The sequence below is a fragment of the Carlito syrichta genome, unplaced genomic scaffold, assembly GCF_000164805.1.
Source record: "Carlito syrichta isolate Samal-C Ts95f unplaced genomic scaffold, Tarsius_syrichta-2.0.1 Scaffold302276, whole genome shotgun sequence".
NCBI lineage: Eukaryota > Metazoa > Chordata > Mammalia > Primates > Tarsiidae > Carlito > Carlito syrichta.
Window position 1 is genome coordinate 107,335 of NW_007246372.1, and position 18,905 is coordinate 126,239.

The 18,905-nt window shown below is 58.1% G+C and overlaps 2 protein-coding genes across 2 annotated transcripts in view; both read right to left on the bottom strand.

The window, feature by feature from the left end:
- Window positions 1-186, bottom strand: part of LIF (LIF, interleukin 6 family cytokine) — a 3,282-nt gene extending 3,096 nt beyond the window's left edge. Inside the window, exon 1 of the mRNA XM_008056167.1 lies at window positions 10-186. Within this exon, the coding sequence (XP_008054358.1) occupies window positions 10-28 (19 nt within the window). The 5' untranslated portion in view covers window positions 29-186. The remainder of the gene's footprint in view (window positions 1-9) is intronic.
- Window positions 187-16,574: 16,388 nt separating this feature from the next.
- The window catches only part of OSM (oncostatin M), a 3,215-nt gene continuing 884 nt past the window's right edge, over window positions 16,575-18,905 (bottom strand). The window contains exons 2-3 of the mRNA XM_008056201.1: window positions 17,740-17,873; window positions 16,575-17,162 (exon numbers count right to left, since the gene is read on the bottom strand). Coding sequence (XP_008054392.1) covers window positions 16,575-17,162; window positions 17,740-17,873 — 722 coding nt within the window. The remainder of the gene's footprint in view (window positions 17,163-17,739; window positions 17,874-18,905) is intronic.

The window sequence follows — 18,905 nt, forward strand, 5'->3', positions numbered from 1 at the left end:
TGGATTTACCTGCCGCCAAGACCTTCATTATGGGCTGGACTCCAGAGGGCTTTGGAGGAAACCTCAGATGCCGGCCGTTTTCAGAGGTTCATGCTCAAATGGGGAATTTGCCTGATTTATATACTGGAGCCTGTGTTGTAAGACAGAGAAACAGCTATATTTAGCCGGGATCCCCAGTCCAGGAAGTTGTTTGAGGTGCATCATAGGAAATTATGAATGGAAGAAAGTGAGAGTGAAGGGGGGGGACGAGTGAGGGGGGAGGGTGGGGAGTGCAGACTTTTTCCCTCTTCTAAGAATTTGATTGATAAAATTATAATGAAGCCTTCGACAAAACGCCCTGCGGTTTTCCTGAGTGACTTGCCCTGGGAGCTGTCTGAGGGTAACGGGGAGGGGGCCCCAGGCCGAGTCGGCGGGTCCCCGGCAGTGGGCGCCCCAGACAGCCCTGACTCACCTGGCTTTGGGGAGGTGGCGAGAGATGGGACAAGCAGATGGAGGCTGGCACCTGTGATCCCCTGGTTGGGGGCCTTTAGGGGACAATGGGAGGAGGCAGGCTGGGGCTCCGCTGCCAAGGAGCCTCCAGGAAGAGGGGCTGGGGCCTGGCTTGGACTTTAGACGGTAATAAAGTGGAACCAAACGTGGGCGCTGGAAGCCTCCCCGGAGGTAGCCTCCTTCGACCTGCCCATTGCCACAGGGCAAAGGGGGGTTCCACGGGGAGCGTGTCTGGGGCTCCAGAGGGTCAGGCCTCCTGACCGCCATCACGCATGCTCTGCTGACCATTGGTACCGGTGAGGCTGGGGACGGGGCTATGAAGACTTGGAGGTGGGGACGGACATGATTCGGCTCTTTGGGGACAGTCCGGGAAGGAGCTCCTGAGTAGGTTTCCATTCTGGAAGGGATAGATGCCTGAAGCAGAGAACAAAGGAGGCGTGGTGAAATCAGACCCAGGATGCTGAGGGATGGCTAGGGGAACTGGGAATAGGACGGCCCCTACCAGACCTGCCTTGGAAGCTCCTTGGAGCTCAGCCTCAGAGAATGAGGGCGGCCCCCTAAAAGGTGCTTCTACCCTCTCTAAGGCAGGGTCACAAGTTCTAGTGTCTGCCACCGCCAGGCAGAATCATGAATGAGGAGGAGGGGCAGGAAGGAATGGTGGGGAGTAGGGCAAAATGAACATTGGGACTCCTCCAAGAGAGGCAGAAAAAGGTGAGAACACAAAACCCACGAGGAGAAGGGGTGCTTGCCAGACAGCATACCATACAGCTGGGCCATGCTGTCCCCAAAGCTGGCAGCAGACTCCCATACCAGAACCAGTCTCATTCCCTTGGGTCTCCCACCCCGGCCCTCCAGCCTGATCCTGACCTGAGGTCAAGAAAGGAGAGTTGGTTTCCAAGGCCAGGGAGCCCCTGCAGCCTTGCCCCGGCCCCTCCCCCCCCAGTCCCCCCCTTGCCCATCCTCCATGCCCCCAGCTCCTGCCTCTTGCCGCTTCCTGGACCTTCCCAGCCAGACCACTCCTCCCTCATCCTGCCATGATGAGCCCTCCTTCCTGCTGCTCCCCCCACGCCCCGCCCTATCCAGGCTCCCCCATGCTCTCCTAGCAGAGCCTCAGTTGTGGTGATAAACTGCCGGTCCCAGCTGGCACTTCCCAGGCTGGCTCTCCTTCCTGCTTCCTCTTCCCTGCACCCCCCATAACTTGGGGGCTGTGGAGTGGCCCACCTGGCACTTACTACTCCCATACACCTGCTCTGAGGTCAGTGCACACCTTCAGGGACCCACACACTCTGACTTGGCTCAGGCAACCCCACATCACAGGACACCCCAACTCACTCCCTCTTCTTACCACCCCCCCAGCGTCTCCTGCACAAGGACCTGACCACTCAGAACACGTGAGCTCTGGATCAGCCTCCAGTCCCTCCCCCACATCACCCAGACCCAGTCACCTGACTCAGCCTGGCTCTCCTGACCTGGACCCCAAATCCATGTGACCAGGCTCCCCATGGCCCCCATCTACCGATCCCCCATCCCCCCAACCCAGCCTGAGTCTCTCGCGAGGCGCTCTGGCTCTCCCCATCTTTCCCCTACATCCTTCTGAGTGGACTTCTAGGGTCTTGCCCCACCTTCTGGCTCCACAGACCCCCACGCTGGCCCTGTGATGCACCCCTAATCACCCTTTAATTCAGCCCCATCCCACAGGAAACAGGAAGTGGGAACAGGGCCTAGAAAACACTAACACTACGACCACTTAACCCCAGTCCTGACTGGCCCTTCTGGGTGCCTCAGTTTCCCCTCTCACGGTACCTGACTTGGTTTGTGCTCCCCAAGTGCTCTGGGCCCCTCGTCGACCCTGGCCCAGCCTCCCCCTCCTGTCCATGTCCTGGTGCCACCTGTGCTGGGCCTCTGGGGGGAAAGCTGGGCAGGGTCGCGGAGCCGCCAGTCCTTGAGTCGCCTGCAACGTGGCCACAGGCCCCGGGAATCGGCCGCCCAGGCCGCGCTCCAGGCCAGCTTTGGCCTCCTGGAGTTTGTTTTCTTCCCTTCCCCTCTATGCTGCTGTGTGTTTTCCCCCCAGCTCCCTCACGGAAGGCATCCTCCCTTCTTGGCTGCCTGCTCCCAGGGTCATGACCCCAGGCCCCACCCTGGAGTGGCAGCCCCAGCCCGGCCCCTTCCAGCTGTGACTTCATCTACAGCCGTCCTGCTCCTGCAGATCAGGCCTGCTGGGGATTTGGCCTGCCTCAGGGTGAGGGGGACAGGCAGGGCCTGCATGGGCCCCCCCACAGGCTGGAGGGGGCTGCCAGGCCAGGGCCCAGGGCTGCTGTCTCCTGGTGGCTGTGCCATGCGGCCGTTCGTCTCCCCTCTCCAGAAAGTGAGCACTCGGCTGGCCCAGCCTTCCTAGGGCTCTCCCATGTACACCTTGGCACATGGATGGCCACCCAGACCTTCTTTTCCTGCTGATCTTCATCCACTAGCTACAAGTCTTTCCTAGGTTATCACAGCTACTTATTTTTCAGTTGGGGAAACTGAGGCTTGCAGAGGCCAACGCATTTGTCCAGAGCCACACAAAGAGTTAACAGGAGAGTCAGGGCTGGAGCCTGCCCTCTGGCTTATAGGCCACAGGGATCCTCACAGCACCTCATGCTCCGAGGAGAGCAAGGGATGGCAGGTGCACTGAGGCTGGCTTCTTCCAGGAAGCTTCCCATGCCTCTCACAGCCCCAATCCACTCATGTCTGCCTCATCCTGCCCACTTTCATGTCAAGTGGTTACAAGTCTTATTCCTGAATCTTTGAGGGCTCACATGGAGTCTGATAGTCATTTATACTCTTGACAGCACCTAGCTCGGGGTTGTACCCAGAGTAGTTTTTTGAAAGTATTTTAAAATTTCCAGAACTTGTCTGTGCCAAATCTTTCATGGAAAGGAGATGGGGAGGTCTGGAGCTTTGAAGCATGGACTTTGGCCTCATTCAAGACCAGGCTAGAGGCTTGTCTCTCCCAGATACGAGCTGATGACTGAGGGAAGTCACCACCTCCTGGCCTCAGTTTCTTCATCTGTCAAATGGGCATAATGGTACCTGTTAGGGGGTTTGCTGTGAGGGCTCAGGGCTCAGTGTGGGTCTGGGCACCCAGCAAGCCTTCTCTCTACACTTTGGCATTTGTTGTTCTGATCTCCCTGGGCAGGAGGGGTTCTCGTCCCCATTTGACAGATGAGAACACTTTGGCCCACTCTGGGGCTGAGCGGGGAAGCCTGGGCAGGAGAGGTAACTTTTAGGCTTTTGCCAATGGTAGATGGAGGCAGGAAGATCAGGCAGGCGGTGGGGGTGCTGGCATGGCAGCTCACTCCCCTCATCCTCCAGCCTGGCCCCTCACAGCCCCCACCCCAGGCCTGAGCTGAGGACAGCATCTGACCTGGCCTCACCGCCCCCAGAAGCTGATTCACCCCCAGTCCCCATCTGAGAAGGAAGGAGACATAGCTAGGCTCAGAGGGGCTTGAATCACCAGCCGCCCCCTGTGGAGCCCCGGGAGGGACGCGGGGGCGGGGGCCAGCCCCCTGCCTGTCTGTCTGTCTCTTTCCTGGGCCCTGGAGCGCTCAGGAGAAAGGGCAGCATGGCAGTGGCCCTGGGCAGAGGTGGTGGGGAGGTCCCCTCACAGTCAGGCATCCTGTGTGGGCAGCCAGCAGCAGTTACTCACCAGGTAAGCAGCTCTCTGGGCATCGGGGAATTCCCCAAGACCAATGACCCAGAAATTGAGTGCTCTGGGCAACCCCACTGCCCAGGCAGGCCCCCCTCCTTCCCTCACCACCCCCTCCCCTGTCCCAGCCAGGCTCTCAGTTCTCTGAAAACTCTACCGGCAGTGGCTTTCAGCCCCTTGCCTTGAGGTTCCCATCTGGGAAATGAGCACAGAGTGGTCAGGTGGGCCTGGGGAGGAAGCTGGGGCCAGAGGGTGGGTCCCAAGTCCGGGACTGGTGAGGGATGGCCAGAGAAGATGGGAGAAACTCGAGTTCCTGGCACAGCCCAGGCAATTGGGTGGCCCATCCAAAAAAGGCAAAAGCACCTCAGTATTCAACATTTGAAAAGCACGGGTATACCTACCCCTGTGGGCCTTGGCTTCACCATCCTCATGCTCCACGTTTGCAAGTCAGTTTGGGACCATTTGGGGCCTGACTGACCGTGACTCCAAGTGGGAAGAGACATGGGCCTTAGAGCAGGGCAAACCTGGGTTCGAATCCTGCCCACACCACTTCCCAGCTGTGTGGCCTGGGGCAATGACTTCCTCTCTTAATTTTCCCTCTGAGAATGGAAGTGTAGCGCCAGCCTTGTGAAGCCGTGGTGGGGATGTTAAGTGGGAATTACAGATAAAGGGCCTAACATGTGGCAACCATTCTAACAAGAGCTCTGCGTGACCACAGAGGAGCCTGAACCCCAGCCCAAGTCAGGGGCTTGGGACGGGTCTGGGTCCCATGGTCAGTGCACTAGTCTGAGAGTTAGGGCAGGGCATGGCTTCCGGGGCCTCTCAGTATATGGGGCTCAGGGTGGGTTTGGGGAACGAGCAGCCTCTGAGTCTCAGGAGGGGAATAAGAATCATATTTCTTCCACCTCAGGGCCCTGGAGAGCCCAGCTGTCTTTTGGGGCTCTTGAGGCCCAGACACTGGGCCCACAGCCCTCCCCTTCTCAGACTCCAGTCGCTGCTGGGGACCAGTAACATCAAAAGCCAGAAGCCACCTGGCCTCTGGCCAACTGCCCCCAGCATCACCCTGACATTTCCCGACTGACTCTGTGTCAGGAATCAACCCTCTGGAGGTGAATCAGAGTGACTGCATTTTTTTGCTTCATTTCTGATAGACATTGCAAGGGAAGCAGCAACCCACAGAGCCCTGATCACCCACAGGGCCAGAGGCCTGGCCATGGTGCTGCCTGGAGATGGTCTACCTTGGTTCTCTGCCCTTGACATTTCCATCTGTGGAATGGGTGTCTGTCCACCCTGATCATCAGCATTTAGTGGGCGCAGCATTTTAGACTCTGCAACACTTTCACCTCCTCCAGGCTCCTCCTGAATCTCCAAGTAGCCTGAGACAGCTGCAGGCAGATGCAGAGAGAACAATGTTGTCATGCTGTGGGTCTCTGCGGGTCATGGATTCAATTTAGAGGGTGGCTACCACCAGCACTTTCAAAAAGGAAATGGAATAGTAAAATCACCTGGCATTGCCCCGAGCCAGGGCAAGCATTGCTCCATGAAATATTTTTTTCCTGTTGTCTGGATGTGTCAGTGTCTGCGTACTCTGCTGGCAGCAAGATGCCATGTATTTCTTACTGTGGGTCATGGTCCAGGTGTTTGTAAGCCACTGGTATTGATGATGAAAGCCAGGCCCAGAGGAGCTGAGGAGTGACTTGCCCAAGGTCACTCAGCAGGGCCACAGGGCTCCCGACTTCCATGCCAGCTCAGGAATGGGCCAGAGGTGCCCCAGGGCGGGGTGGGGTGGGGCGGGTGCTCATGGTGGGGGTGGAGGAGGCCTGGAGTCACCTGTGTCATGACAAAGGCCCTCCCAGAGCCCAGCTTCTCACTACCCACTCCCTTCGGCAGCCTCAGACCCCTGGGCTCTCTGCCCTGCCCTGTCCCACCTGGGAGGGGCCCGGGATAGTCACCGGCCTTTTCATCTTCACCACAGGGCGTGGAGGAGGAAGTGGCCACAGCCACCTTCCCAGGGCAACTCGAGGCCGAGAGACCCAGCCTGCAGTGAGGAATACACATTGGGCCCCTGGGGACCTGGGGACATGGCTGGCTCTGTCTGTCTGTTTCACTGGGTTTGGGTGGGCATTTGCCTGTGTGTTTCCTGGTGTAGTGAGTGCCCTTGCAGTGTATCTGCATGCCTGTGGTAGGCTGTGTCTGCCCTGTGTGCATGCACGTGTGTGTGTGTGTGTGTGTGTGTGTGTGTGTGTGTGTGTGTGTGTGTTTGCCCTGTGTGGCTGGGACAGAGCTAGACTGTGCACAGAGCTGGCTGATGTTGAGTCCTCTGTGTGGTTATGTGAACGTGTCTGTGTGTGTGTGACCTTGTGTCCATGCAAGTCTGTGTGGGACAGTAGGACTCTGGTCTCAGGGAGAGGAAGGCCTGACCTTGTGCATGCACAAGTGTGGTCCAGAGCCTGCAGGTCTGTGTGTGCCCCAGCGTGAGTCTCTAACAATCCCTGCTCCTCACCCTCCTGCCCCTGCCCCTGGGAACCATGTGGCAGCCTCACGTCACAAGGGCCACCAGCAGCTGGTTTCCTCCTCACCCCCCCCCCCGCCCTGGCCACCCTGACTCTTGGCGCAGGGACAAAGCTGATGTCAGAGCCGAGCTGACATCTTCCTTCTCCCACTGGATTTTCCAAAAGAGAGAGACCACAGCGCGGCTCCTATTAAATAATCGCAGGGCAGGGGGGAGCAGGGGAATGTGTCATTCAATGATTTCCTGAACTTGGAGGCAATAAACAGAACAGGAAGCAGCCCGTGGACCCACTCAGCCTGAAACTAGCTGTGTAGAAGTGGGGCTTGGCCGACTGTCCTTCCCCTCCCCCAGTCAGGCACCCTGGGGCCATCCCCACCCAGCCTAGCACCAGGGGGACCTGAGGAAATGTTCGGAATATGCTGGGTGGGAGGTGATGAGACGGACAGAGTACAGTGGTCCCATCCCATGGGTTGGGGTTGGACTGCCTCTTCCCTGGGAAGAGAAGGAAAGTGTCCTGAAGTCAGGGGAGGGACAGAAGCAGGTGGGGGGCAGCTGGTGCAGCACTGGGATCAGATCTTTCCAGCTACCCAGGGACAATGCCCAGCCCCCACCAGTCCTGCACTCTTGCGCCCCCTCCCCCAGGCCTGGAGGAGACCCCCAGCCCATCGACATGCCATCCCAAAGGCCTTCATGAGCCACTTGCTGTCCTCTCCCTACAAACAGAGGATTGCACAGTGCTCACCAGAGCCCGCAGTCCTGAGCCCCATTCTCTGAGGGAGGCATTTAAATCCTCATTTCACAGACTTGGAAATTGAGGCTCAGAGAGTTGAATGATTTGCCAGAGGTCACATGGTGTGTATTGGAGCCAGGTCCCTGGCCCCTGCCCCCAGCGCCCGTAAAACAGGACCCAAGAGGCCCAGGTGTGATGCCAGCAGCCAGGTGATGGTCATCAGCAGCAGGTGGTCCATGGGGGTCCTGCAGACAGGGTTCCCCCTCCCCGGGAGCCCCTCCTTCTGTCGGGGCCAGGCCACTGGGTGGCTTATCAGCTGCAGGGCTCCATGACACCATCCCGCTCTGATCTCCTGCCCAGCTGAGCCTCCGCCCCCACTCCACCCTGGACCCCGTTTCCGTTTCCTCCCTTTCTGGGTGGGACCCACGCCTGGGCCTAGCGTCACAGTGGGCTGTCCAGAGAACCAGAGTCTCTGTGAGCCTCTCAGCTGTTGAGGTCTCCCTGCATCCACTCTGGCCAAGGGGCTGGTGGCAGGGGACACTCACAGAGGGAGGACGGTGGCCTGGGCTCCCCACCCGCAGAGGGCCCAGCTGCCTTTCCAAGCAGCTCAGTCTGGGCGGGACCTCAGAGCCCATGTGCTGGCTTCAGCGTCCCCACTTAGAAAGGGAAAATGTTGCACAGTGGCAGGGAAGAGGCTGGGTGGGCTCTGGAATCAGCCAGACCTTAGGCCCAGTCCCAGCTCTGTCACTTATGGGCCGTGCAACCTCAGGCAGGTGACCTCATGGCTCAGGCCTCAGTTCCAACATCTACAAAATGGGTGAACAGTGTCAACCTGTGAGCTTAACAACATCCTCCAGAAAGGGTCAGTAGGCACTGAAGACATGCCTTTTTCATTGATATTATTATCTTAGCTGTTAATACTTCACAGGTGGGACCCAGAGAGAGGGTCATTTTTCCAAGGCCACACAGCAAATTAGTGGCACACCCCCAGTAGAATGTAAGCTGGTCACCTCTCTTGGACTCCAGAGAGGGAATTGGGAACCCTGGGTTTCAGTCCTGATTTGTTTGTGAGAATTCCAGAAACAAGCTTCTTGGAATCTCAGTTTCCCTTTTAAGATAAGGCCATTCATCTCGAAAGGTCTCGAAAAGGCTCTTTGTAGGGAGGTGCAGGGGGACTGGAGAGAGCCACCCAGGTTCCCCGGAAATCTGGGCCCAGGGATGGGGAAGGTCAGGTCCAGGGCTCCCTGCTCTGCGTTCAATGCCCGACTGCTTCTCCCATCTCTAAGCCGTGGGCAGCAGCGCCCCCCACTGTCCAGCAGGCACCATGGCCACAGCCAGCGTGCCAGCCCCAGACTAGCTGCCGCCAGCGCCTCTGCCCGGGCCGGGTGGGGTGGCATTTGAGGATCTGAGACCATGAGCGGGGTGCCTGAGTCTCGGAATGGAGGGTGGCCCAATATGGGCCAAGGCAGGGGAGGGGGCCCGGCAGAGGGGGCTGTACCCTGGCCTCCCCTCCTGGGGGAAGCTCTGAGGACCGGCCACAAGGGGGCACCAGGACCACGCGCCTCTGCCCAGCTGAAGTTCTGGGAGGAGGTGGGGGAGACTTCTCTCCTGGCCCCTCTGTCCTTCCCCCACCAACCTCAGATCTCCAGGACACCCTTCCCCCACCTCCCCAGGACACTGACTACAAGTCCTCACAACAAATTTGTGAGATGAAGATTATGATCTCCATTTTACAGAGGAGCAAACCAAGACCCAGAGAGGGCAAAAAAGCCGCTCAAGGTTACACAGCAAGAAGCAGGCAGAGCAGATACTCAAGCAGACCTCGGGGCACCCAGCTAGCCCCTACCCTGCCTAAACCCAGGATGGGCCCCAGGGACAGTGTCCCCACCCTCCCAGAAGCCTCTCTCCTGTTCCTAGGAACTGCTAACAGCAAGATCCGGTCAGAGCCCCTTCCTGGGTTATTGGGCTGAGCCTCCTCATGCCAGGCTCCTCACAAGGACTTTACCTATATTTTTCCTTTCCTCCACCATAATCCCATAATTAGGCCCATTTTACAAAGCAAGTGAGGCACAGAGTGGTTGAGTCCTGCACTGGCCCAAGGTCAAAATCATAGGGGCCATGACCTTGACCTTCCACATACCCTGGAGCCTCCCGTGAAGGACCCCATGACCCTCTGTGGCCCCCTCAAGGGACAGGGATCCTGCCCCTCTCATCTGAGGGAAAGAGGCCTCTGAGGGCTCAGCACCCTTCACTGCTCTGAGGACAAAGGAACTTGAGGGTCCCGTGGGAGTCCAGGAATCAAGACCCCCGGAGGGGTAGCCCCCCAGGATCACACACAGCCAGAGATGGCATCCAAGCCTCCTTCCAGCCTCCCTGTCCCGGGCTCTCTCCTCTGCCCTTTAACCCTTTGATGATCTTTCACCCCTCACGTGTCCACATGACCCGTTTGCGTCCCGTCTCTCCTGCCTCAGCATCCTCAGAGAGATGGGCACGTCTCACCATGCCCATTACCTAGCTGGGGAGACTGAGGCCTGAAGAGTGTGTGGGCCACCGGGTGCCCCCTGATACACAAGGCCGTGAATGGTGTTGTCCTGGAAGATGATAAATTTAGGGGCTGGTGTCTGCCCTCCCACCCTGCCCTGTCGGGGAAGCCTACCGTGATCTGAGTCCACGCACGGTCCTCTGGAGTCTGGAAGGATGTCTGCCAGGTCTTCAGCGGGACACCATCGTCTTAGGAGCCGGGCCCCCTCTGCTTCCCTCTCCTGCTGAATCTTCTCTGGAGCCAGCTCCTCACCCCGCCCCCCACTTGACTTCCCGTCCAGAGCTGGGTGGCCCCAAGACTCCCCCCACTTCCACCCCACCCCCAGCTGAAGGGCTGGGGACAGCAGGTACAGGGAGCCCTGGTTCCCACCCCGTCTGGCTGACACAGGTCAGGGCAGGGTCTTCAGGGTGCTGGAGGGGAGAAGCAGGGCTGGGGCATGGGGAGGGGGCGTCCCAGTGCCCGATGCCCCTGCCCGGTGGCGTGTGGCGAGGCCGCTGGGGCCTGAGTCACGGCTGACTGGGCCGCGCCCAGCCTGCCTGAGTGACCCAGGCCGGCATAAGGCGATGACTGGGCAGCCCTCCGCATGACCGGCCGGGATCGGCCTTAGGTGTTTTGACTCAGACCTGCCACAGGCCGTGTGCACCACGGCCATCCTCCCTGTCCCTGTCCCCGGAAGAGTCACAGGGCTGCAGCTGCCCCTGTGGACAAGGTGCCCCTCAAGCCACCACTCCCTGCCCCGGCACCCACCTCAGAACCCCGGGAGGCACCTGGCCCATCGATCCACCCTCTGCCACAGGCTCCAGGGCCCCGCCTGCCCAACCCTCCCCCAACAAGAGACCTTTGCCCCTCCCCAAGCTCAGCCCTCAGGAAGCCCCAGGAAGCAGGGAGCTGGGCTGGCTGTGTGTGGGAGGGCCTCCCCACTCCGACCGTGGACTGTGGTCCTTCCTTCGGCCCAGGAAAAGGGGTTCTGTGGGCACTCCTTGTCCCAGCTCTGGTGTGGAGGGCGGGAGGCAGGCAGGGGCGAAGAAGAAAGAAAACCACTAGTTGAAGGGAAAAGGAAAATAAAAGAGAGAAAAGAGAACCTTGGTCACACGTCTGCTTGGGGACAGCACTGCCATGGCATGGAATTTGTGCTGCTGCCCAGGAAGTCTTTATTACAGCCAGGCCTGAGTTAAAGTAGCCCCATTGTACAGCGGGGAAAGCTGAGGCTCAGCCCGGGCAGGTGACACAGTTGGTAAGTGGGGTCTGGCTCATTTTGCTTAATTCGAAAGTACCTTCTCATTTCACACTAAAAAGAAAAAAGTTTACATTGAAACTGGCAGACAGCAAAGGGTCTAGGCCCATGGAAGCCCAGAAAGATCCCAGTTTGCCTCTTGGCTCTGCTGATCCCAAAGTGTGAATTTGTTTTGTAGATGAACAATATGGGCTAGGACCCCTCCCTGCCTTTGCCTGCAGTTTCTCTGCCCTGGATAATTTTTTTTCCTCTTTCTTTTTTTTTAATTTTTAATTTTTTAATTGAAACAGAGTCTTCTCATATTGCCCAGGCTATTCTCAAGCACCTGGCCTCAAGCTATCCTTCTGCCTCAGTCTCATCCTTGGGAACTTTTGACCCATGCGTGTGACCCGTGGCATTGACTGAGACTCCATGACTGTCACCCTGAACAACTTGAAAGAGAAAACCGAGCTTCGAGTGAATTCCAGCGGCAGGACTACATCAGGATCCCTTTATCCTCCTGAGCCTGGTGCCAGCTCACGGCCGCACGTGACCACTTTGTCCCCTCACACGAGTTGGTGAGAGAGCACGCATTTACTCTCAGGCTCTCAGGACATTGTGCCGTGTGGGCATCAGCCCCCGCTGTGGCGACAATACAGCTGTTAGGAGGCCCCAGCCCACTGGTTTTCCCAGTGGATGGTCAGATGGTCGTGAGAATCCCGCCACAGCAGTCTGTGCTGCGGGGCCAGCGGGGCCATGAAACAAGGGCTCATTCTGGCTGTGACTGATGGAGACTCCACGAGTGACCCCTGCAAGCACCAGGGCAACCCCACCGGCCCCTCTAAATGGGAGGCTAGGGGGGCATTTGAGCTGCCCCCAAGGGCAGGAGGATATGAGAAGTAGAGGGAGGGAGTGGAGGTCAGACATGGGATGTGGGGGGCAGCTGAACTGATAGAATCCTGAGACGAGCTGAGGCCTCAGAGATTGAAACCAGGAGTTTGAAATGGACACTCTGAGCAATCGGGCAGGAGGGAGTCGTGGAAGGTTCATGTGGAGCAGGAGATGGGATGATGGTGAGATTTTTAGACTGCATCCAAGGAGCCAGACCTGGCTGGTGATGGAGAGAGGTGGTTGGTGCACGAGACCAGGTGTAGGAGAAGCCACAGGACTGAGTGACCGAAGGGGACAGGAGGGGCTGCGGGAGAAGAGGGAGTGGGCTGGGATTCTGGAACTCCAGTGGAGGCAAATTGGAAGCAGAACACAAGTGTCGGGTTTGTGGGGAGGATGGTGCATTTGTAGGACCCGGGATCAGGGGAGGGTCAGGTGGCAAGTGATGGTTTGGAGTTACCTGCAAATGACTTATCAGGAGACATAAGGGGAGAGCGGGTGACAAGTCCTCATAGATGGGGCACCTGGCACCCCCTTCCCAGAGTCAAGCTCCCTCATCTGCTTCCTGTGGGGTGGGTGTGCACCAGTTCAAAGTCAGCCTCAGACACCCCTCCTGGGTAGGGGGAGTGTGAGGAGTTGGCTTCCCCATTCTTCCTCGGAAGACCAACCTCTGCCCTCCCCGTGGGTAATCTTCTCTTCAGCTGCAGCGCCCACTCCCCTTCCACTTCAAGAACCAGAGCAGCCCTGGTTTTCGGTGTCTGCCACCTCCTACCCACAGCTTCCCAGCAGCTGAGGCCAGGGAAACCCCCTTCCCCACACCGGGGGCGGGGAGACATGAGTGAGGGCTGGCCCCTGCTGTCAGCATGGCCTAAAGCCAGGGAAGCCTGGGACCGTTGGTGAGCACCTGTCTAGGGTGGGCTTCCTGGTGAGCTCCTCAGTGCCTTAATGTCCCCCATCAACACACTTGCCCCTGCCTTCTCCTTTGGGCTGGGAGGCGGGGTCCTACCTGGCCTGCCCCTCCTTGATCTTCTATTATGTGCCAGGCACTGTGCTGGCCACCAAGGTCTCTGTCCTCAACTGCTCCAGGCTAATAGGGGTGGCAGACAGTATTATGAACTCCACACAGTGGAGGACAGTCCTAGGAGGAACAGTTTTTTACTTTGTTTCTTTTAGAGACAGGGTCTCCCTCTATTGCCCAGGCTGGGGTGCAGAGGTGCAATCATAGCTCACTACAGCCTCAAACTCTGGTGCTCAAGTAATCCTGCCTCAGTCCCTTGAGTAGTTGGGATTAAAGTTGTGCACCAACACGCTCTGCTAATTTTTAAAATTTTTGTAGAGATGGGGTCTTGCTGTGTTGCCCAGGCTGGTCTGGGACTCCTGGCCTCAAGTGATCCTCCCACCTCAGCCTCCCAAAGTGCTGGGATTAGGTTACAGGCATGAGCCACTGCACCTGACCCAGAAGGGACAGTTTTGAGAGAATGTATAACCGAGTTGCCAGACCCAGACCACAGGCAGGTGGAGAAGAATAGCTGAGGATGCACCCTTAAGCTGAGATCTGACAGGGAGGGGTGTTAACTTGACAAAAAGGACAGGGAGCAGCATTCCAGATAGAGGAAGCAGCATAGGAGGTAGACCCAGGCATTTCAGAAGCCAAAAGGTGAAGCCCTGAGGGGAAGGGAAGCCCTGTGGGGGGCCGAGGAGGGCCCATACAAGGTACTGGACAAATAGCCTGGAATGTACCAGGCAGCTTCCTGGAAAGACTGCTAGCTGGGAGTCAGGGGCCCAGAGTTGTAGCCCCAGTCCTGCCCTATCTTGCTCTGTGACCTTGGGCAAGATGCTTGCCCTCTCTGGGCCTTTTGGTCAATGATGATGCCCTCACCCATTCCATTCTGATCCTTCAATGCTTTGAGCCTTTTACCCTCGTTGTTCCTGCCTCCCCATCCACACGTCATTCAGACCACAGGGTGGACGTCACCTCTCCAGATGCCACCCTGACCTCTCGCATGGCCTCTCGCTCTATGTTACATCACCCTGCTTTATTTTTGCTGAGCTCATACCACAAACTCAGATCTCCTGTGGTTCTTTTGCTTGTCTGTTGTCTGTCTGCCCCTTGCCCCGGAGTTCTGTGCCTTCAGGGACTCATGAAATTGTCAGTCAAGTTACAGAGACAGGGGAGTAACTAGGAAGATGCTCCGGCTCTGCAGTCCCATGGGCCTGAATCCAGACTGTGGTGCCTCTGGTTAATTTGCTCTGAGCATGTGGACAGGCCGCTTAAACTCTCTGAACCTCAGTCTTCTCATCTGCAAAATGGATCATCTCTATTGCAAGAAGTTTAGCACCAGGCTCTTCCCCACTCCTGATGCCTGGTACTGATCCCATCTTGTCTCCAGTTCCATTTGCCATTTCAGGAGGTGGGGGTGGCCAGGGACTGATCCGGTTCAAGGTCACCTGCTTCGGTGAGCCCTTGCCGTGCAGTTCTTGCCTCAACATGTATTAGCCTATGGGTGCCGATGCTGGGCATTCAGGAGGGAGCCCAGTTTTCTGGGGGTCAGATGGATATCTTAACCCCTTGGGGGCTCCTCAGTTTTAAGCACATACCAAGTTGCAGGCTGCTTTAGGCAGGATATGTTATTCTCTTGTCATCTCACAGATGAGGAAATAAGGGCTCAGAGATACTAAGTAATTCCCCCAAGTTCACCCAGATAGATGAGGCAGGGTTGAGACAAGATCTTGAACACAACCAGGTCTGTCGGACGAACGCTGTGCTTCCAGTTACCCTAGGTACCCTGTAAATCTGCACACAACCACCCCATCCTATCTACTGTATGCTTGCTGCACACCAGGCAGGGTGTGGCCATGAGCTCACTGGTGGATTCATGCCTCAGGTGTTTAGGGCTCCTTCTGTGTTCCGGGCACTGTATGTGCTTATGATCTCTCAGGGTGATCCAAGAACATACACGTATGAGAGGACACATTGGCACACACCTGTGTTTGCACCCGCACGGACACGTGTAAAAGAAATGCCCAGCAATCCATGCGCACACACTCATGAATACAGATGTAAACATAGCCCCCCATTAGGACACGCGTACCCAGGCTTCAAGGCGAGGAGAGAAAAATATACACACAACACGCGTCAGCACATAACACACATCAGCACGTCTACCTCAGCCACACACCCATGGGTGCCCAGAGACCGCCCACACGCCCCAGTCTTCTGCCCTCCCCTCTAGCTGTCATGCCCCAACACTCCTCATCCCCCAAGTCTCCAAGGAGACGACTCAGCAGACGTCTGGTCTGTGTCTGAGATGCCCCCACAAGCAACCCCCCCCCCGCTGGCTGGGGCATGTGACTTCCCTTCCTGGACAGAGGAAGGACTGCCAGCACACCCCCAGGGTGTGGATGCTTTTGGCTTGGCCACCGAGGGGACTACTCCCCTCTCTAAGAGGCTGCCCCCCCGCCCCAAATCCTCTCCCACAAGACAACAGAGATACAGGACTTTAGAAATCAGGCAAGTTTTAAATATATATTGGTATAATATTAACTTTAAATATACATCATAAATAAGCCTTATAAATATGAAACGGATAAAAATTGATAAATTAGTCATGTCCCTCCAAGGAATTGATCCCGCAGCTTCTGGGACCCCCTCCAGGAGGGCAATGGTTTCAGCGTGAGAAAATTCCAGAATGCACCACCAGAGGGAGCAGTCAGCAGTGAGGACCCAAGACGGGGCGCTGAGAGGTTTTCTATAGAGAACTATTGCACCTCCCATGGCCGTTTGCATGATGCGACCCGATTTATGGAAAATTTGATATCCACCCTATTCACAGAGTCCCAGCAACTGACAGTTAGTGGGGTCTTACACGATCCCCAAGCCCCCGGCTTCACAAAGAGAAAACGGAGGTTCAGAGAGGTAAAGTGGCCTGCCCGAGGTCACAGTGAGTTAGGGGCTGAGCTGGGACCTGAAGCCCATTCCCTGGACTCCTTGATCAGTGCTCCATCCAAGACACCCTTCCCCTGTTACAGCTGCCTAAAGTGAGGTCACCCAGACATCCAGGTGTCTGGCCCGAGACCCGATGAGGCATAGGAGGCCAGCTCAGGCTGTGACCTCCTCCTCAGAACCACGGAAAGGAGGAAGTCTGGGGGCATCGATCCTGCAAGTCATGAGAGGGAAGGACCGGCAGGCCTCCGGGAGCAAAGCAGGGGGCAGTCAGCCCAGCCATGAGTCAGCCTATGTCATCAGACCCCTGAATCAATGGAAAGTCGCCCCGCGTGGCCCGACCCGGCCACCTCTCCAGGCCTGGGGAGCTCGGGGCTGGGGGCTGCCACAACCTGACTCTATTCCCCCAGCCCGGAGGAGGTAGAAGGGGCCTGCCCAGCTCCCACCCCCTAAAGTGCACTTCTGAGTGGCGGTGGGGGAGGCAGGCTCCGAGGCCTGAGGCGTCCTCCTGCCGCGGCCTCCCATCCGCAGAGCACCTGCTGCAACCTTCGCCTGCAGGGGCGCCCCTGAGGCTACCGGGGCCGCTGCCGCCTGGGCACGAGTCTCCGGCCCCTCCCGGAAGGCCTGGTCCTGGGGGCCCCTTTCCGCGGGGCCCGGTGGGGGCTGTGTCTCCGTCTCCGGCTGAGGCTCTCGTTCCACTGGCCCAAGACCCGCCGCACCGAGTGCATGAAGCCGTGGAACCCTCGCAGGGTCCGGCAGGCCCGCACTTTGAGCGAAAAGCCATCCGGGGCGAGGGTGGGTGGCGGCGAGGCCGCCAGGTCGGCCCGCGGGGGCTCTGCCGCGTCCGAGGAGCTGCCGAGCAGCTGGGACATGCAGTGGATGTTGTTCCTGAGCCCGTGGAGGTACAGCAGAGCCACCCGCTGCGTCTCCAAGTCCTGGGTGTGCCGCTGCGGCCTGGGCGGCTGCTTCAGGTCCGGGGCCGCAGGCAGCTGCAGCTGGAAGGCAGCCAGGGTGTGCAGGACGCGGCCCAGCGAGGCATTAAGGCTCCTCAGGAAGCCCTGCCTGTCCAGTCCCCGCAGCACGCCCTCGCTGGGGAAGGCCGCGGGGCTCTCCGTGCAGTGCTCTCTCAGTCCCTGCATGTCCAGGCCCTGGCTGCGCATCTGGGGGGAACAGGAGAGTCGGGTTGAGCGCTGGGGACGGCGCACAGTCTGATCTGGTCGGCCGGGAAATGCTAGACCTCATGCCCCCCTGTGGGACCCTCCCATTGGACAGATCCAGAAATGAGGCCTGAGAGGGAAGAGGACTCCAAGATCACGGAGGGCAAGGTCAGAGGGCTGTGGAGTGCCCGTGAGGGTGACTGCTCAGGTGGAGATTGAGGTGTGGGGACATCAGCGGGGAGCTTCAAGAGGGCTGGACTGTTCTGCATACCGCTAAGCCTGGTGCACACCTGGCAGGAGTGTGATCAACACGCCAGACAAGCGGATGAATGGACAGTGTCAAGATTCACACTCCAGGCCCACAGAGCAAGGGAAGCTGTGTTGTCTGTCTCCCTAGCTTCTCAGGGTTAGGGCTGGTATAGCACGGGGACTCAGCTTCCCCACCATACCATACTGATGGTGGTTGGGCCTGGTGCCCTCTGCGGCTCCTTCCCTTCGTTGGGGTTCCCAGCACTTGCCCCCGCTCTCCTGATCCCCCCAGATGTCTGAATCTCAGATGCCAGAGGTGCCCCGTACTCACAAAGGGGTCCAGGAGCCTGCTGGTGTCCTGCATGTACTCCGCCTGCTTCCGGAGTTGCTTGAGAAGCCCTGGGTAGTCTACCGAGCAGTTGCCCGCGAGCACCATGCTGGGGAATAGGAGTTCGAGGACCAGGCCTGGGGTGGAGATGGGGTGTCACCTGACTTGGCAAGGAAGCCACAGGTGGCAGGCTTGGGGAGAGGGCTCAAGAGGGCCCTCGAAGGAGCATACCCTCATCCCGGGCCTTGCACAGTCAAGGACAGAGGCTGGGCACTGCAGGCTGCTGTGTGCACAGGGAATATTGTGGGGGCCACCATCTCCTCCCCAGTGAGTCACTGCCCAGGACCTGAAACTGTAGTGGGAGGGATCCAGACAGTGGCTGCAATTTACTAAGCAGGTCTTTTCTTCCCCCTTTTTTTGGAGAAAGGGTTTCACTATATCACCCGGACTGGAGTGCAGTGGCACGATTGTGGCTCACCGCAGCCTCCTCAAACTCTAGGGCTCAAACTGCCTCCTGCCTCAGCCTCCTGAGTAGCTGGGACTGTAGGTATGCACCACCACACCTGGCTAATGTTTCTATTTTAGGTAGAGATGGGGGTCTTGCTGTGTTACCTGGGCTGGTCTTGAACTCCTGGGTTCCAGCAGTCCTCCCGCCTCAGCCTCCCAAGGTTCTGGGATTACAGGCGTGAGCCACTGCAGCTCAGTCCTGCCTATATCACGGCTCTCACCCCAGGGGTGGACGCCAGGCTGCCCCATGGGACGGGCTCTCTGCAAGACTTTGGGGCTAAGGGCTGGCCGCTGCCCCAGGACCCTGCCTTGTCAGCCACCTTGGGTCCCCGGAATAGACTGGGGCCATCCAGGTAGCTGGGCTTGAGGGGGCCTTGGGGCAGGCAAGCCCAGGAGCAGCCAGAGCCCTGAGTGCCATCTACAGAACAAGGAGAGGCCACTTTTCTGACCAAAGGTTCAGTCTGGACGTGTGTGGGAGATCACCCAATTCATGCCCTGATTTTACTGACAGGTAAACCAAGTTGCAGGAGAAGGGCTTGCCAGGTCATTCAAGGCTGACCTCTCTTGCTTCTCTCCTCTCTCCATAAGTGGCTACTCTGTCAGGCCCACCAGGGGCCCATCAGAAGGTTCCAGGGGGCGGGTGCAGTTATTGCTCACCACCA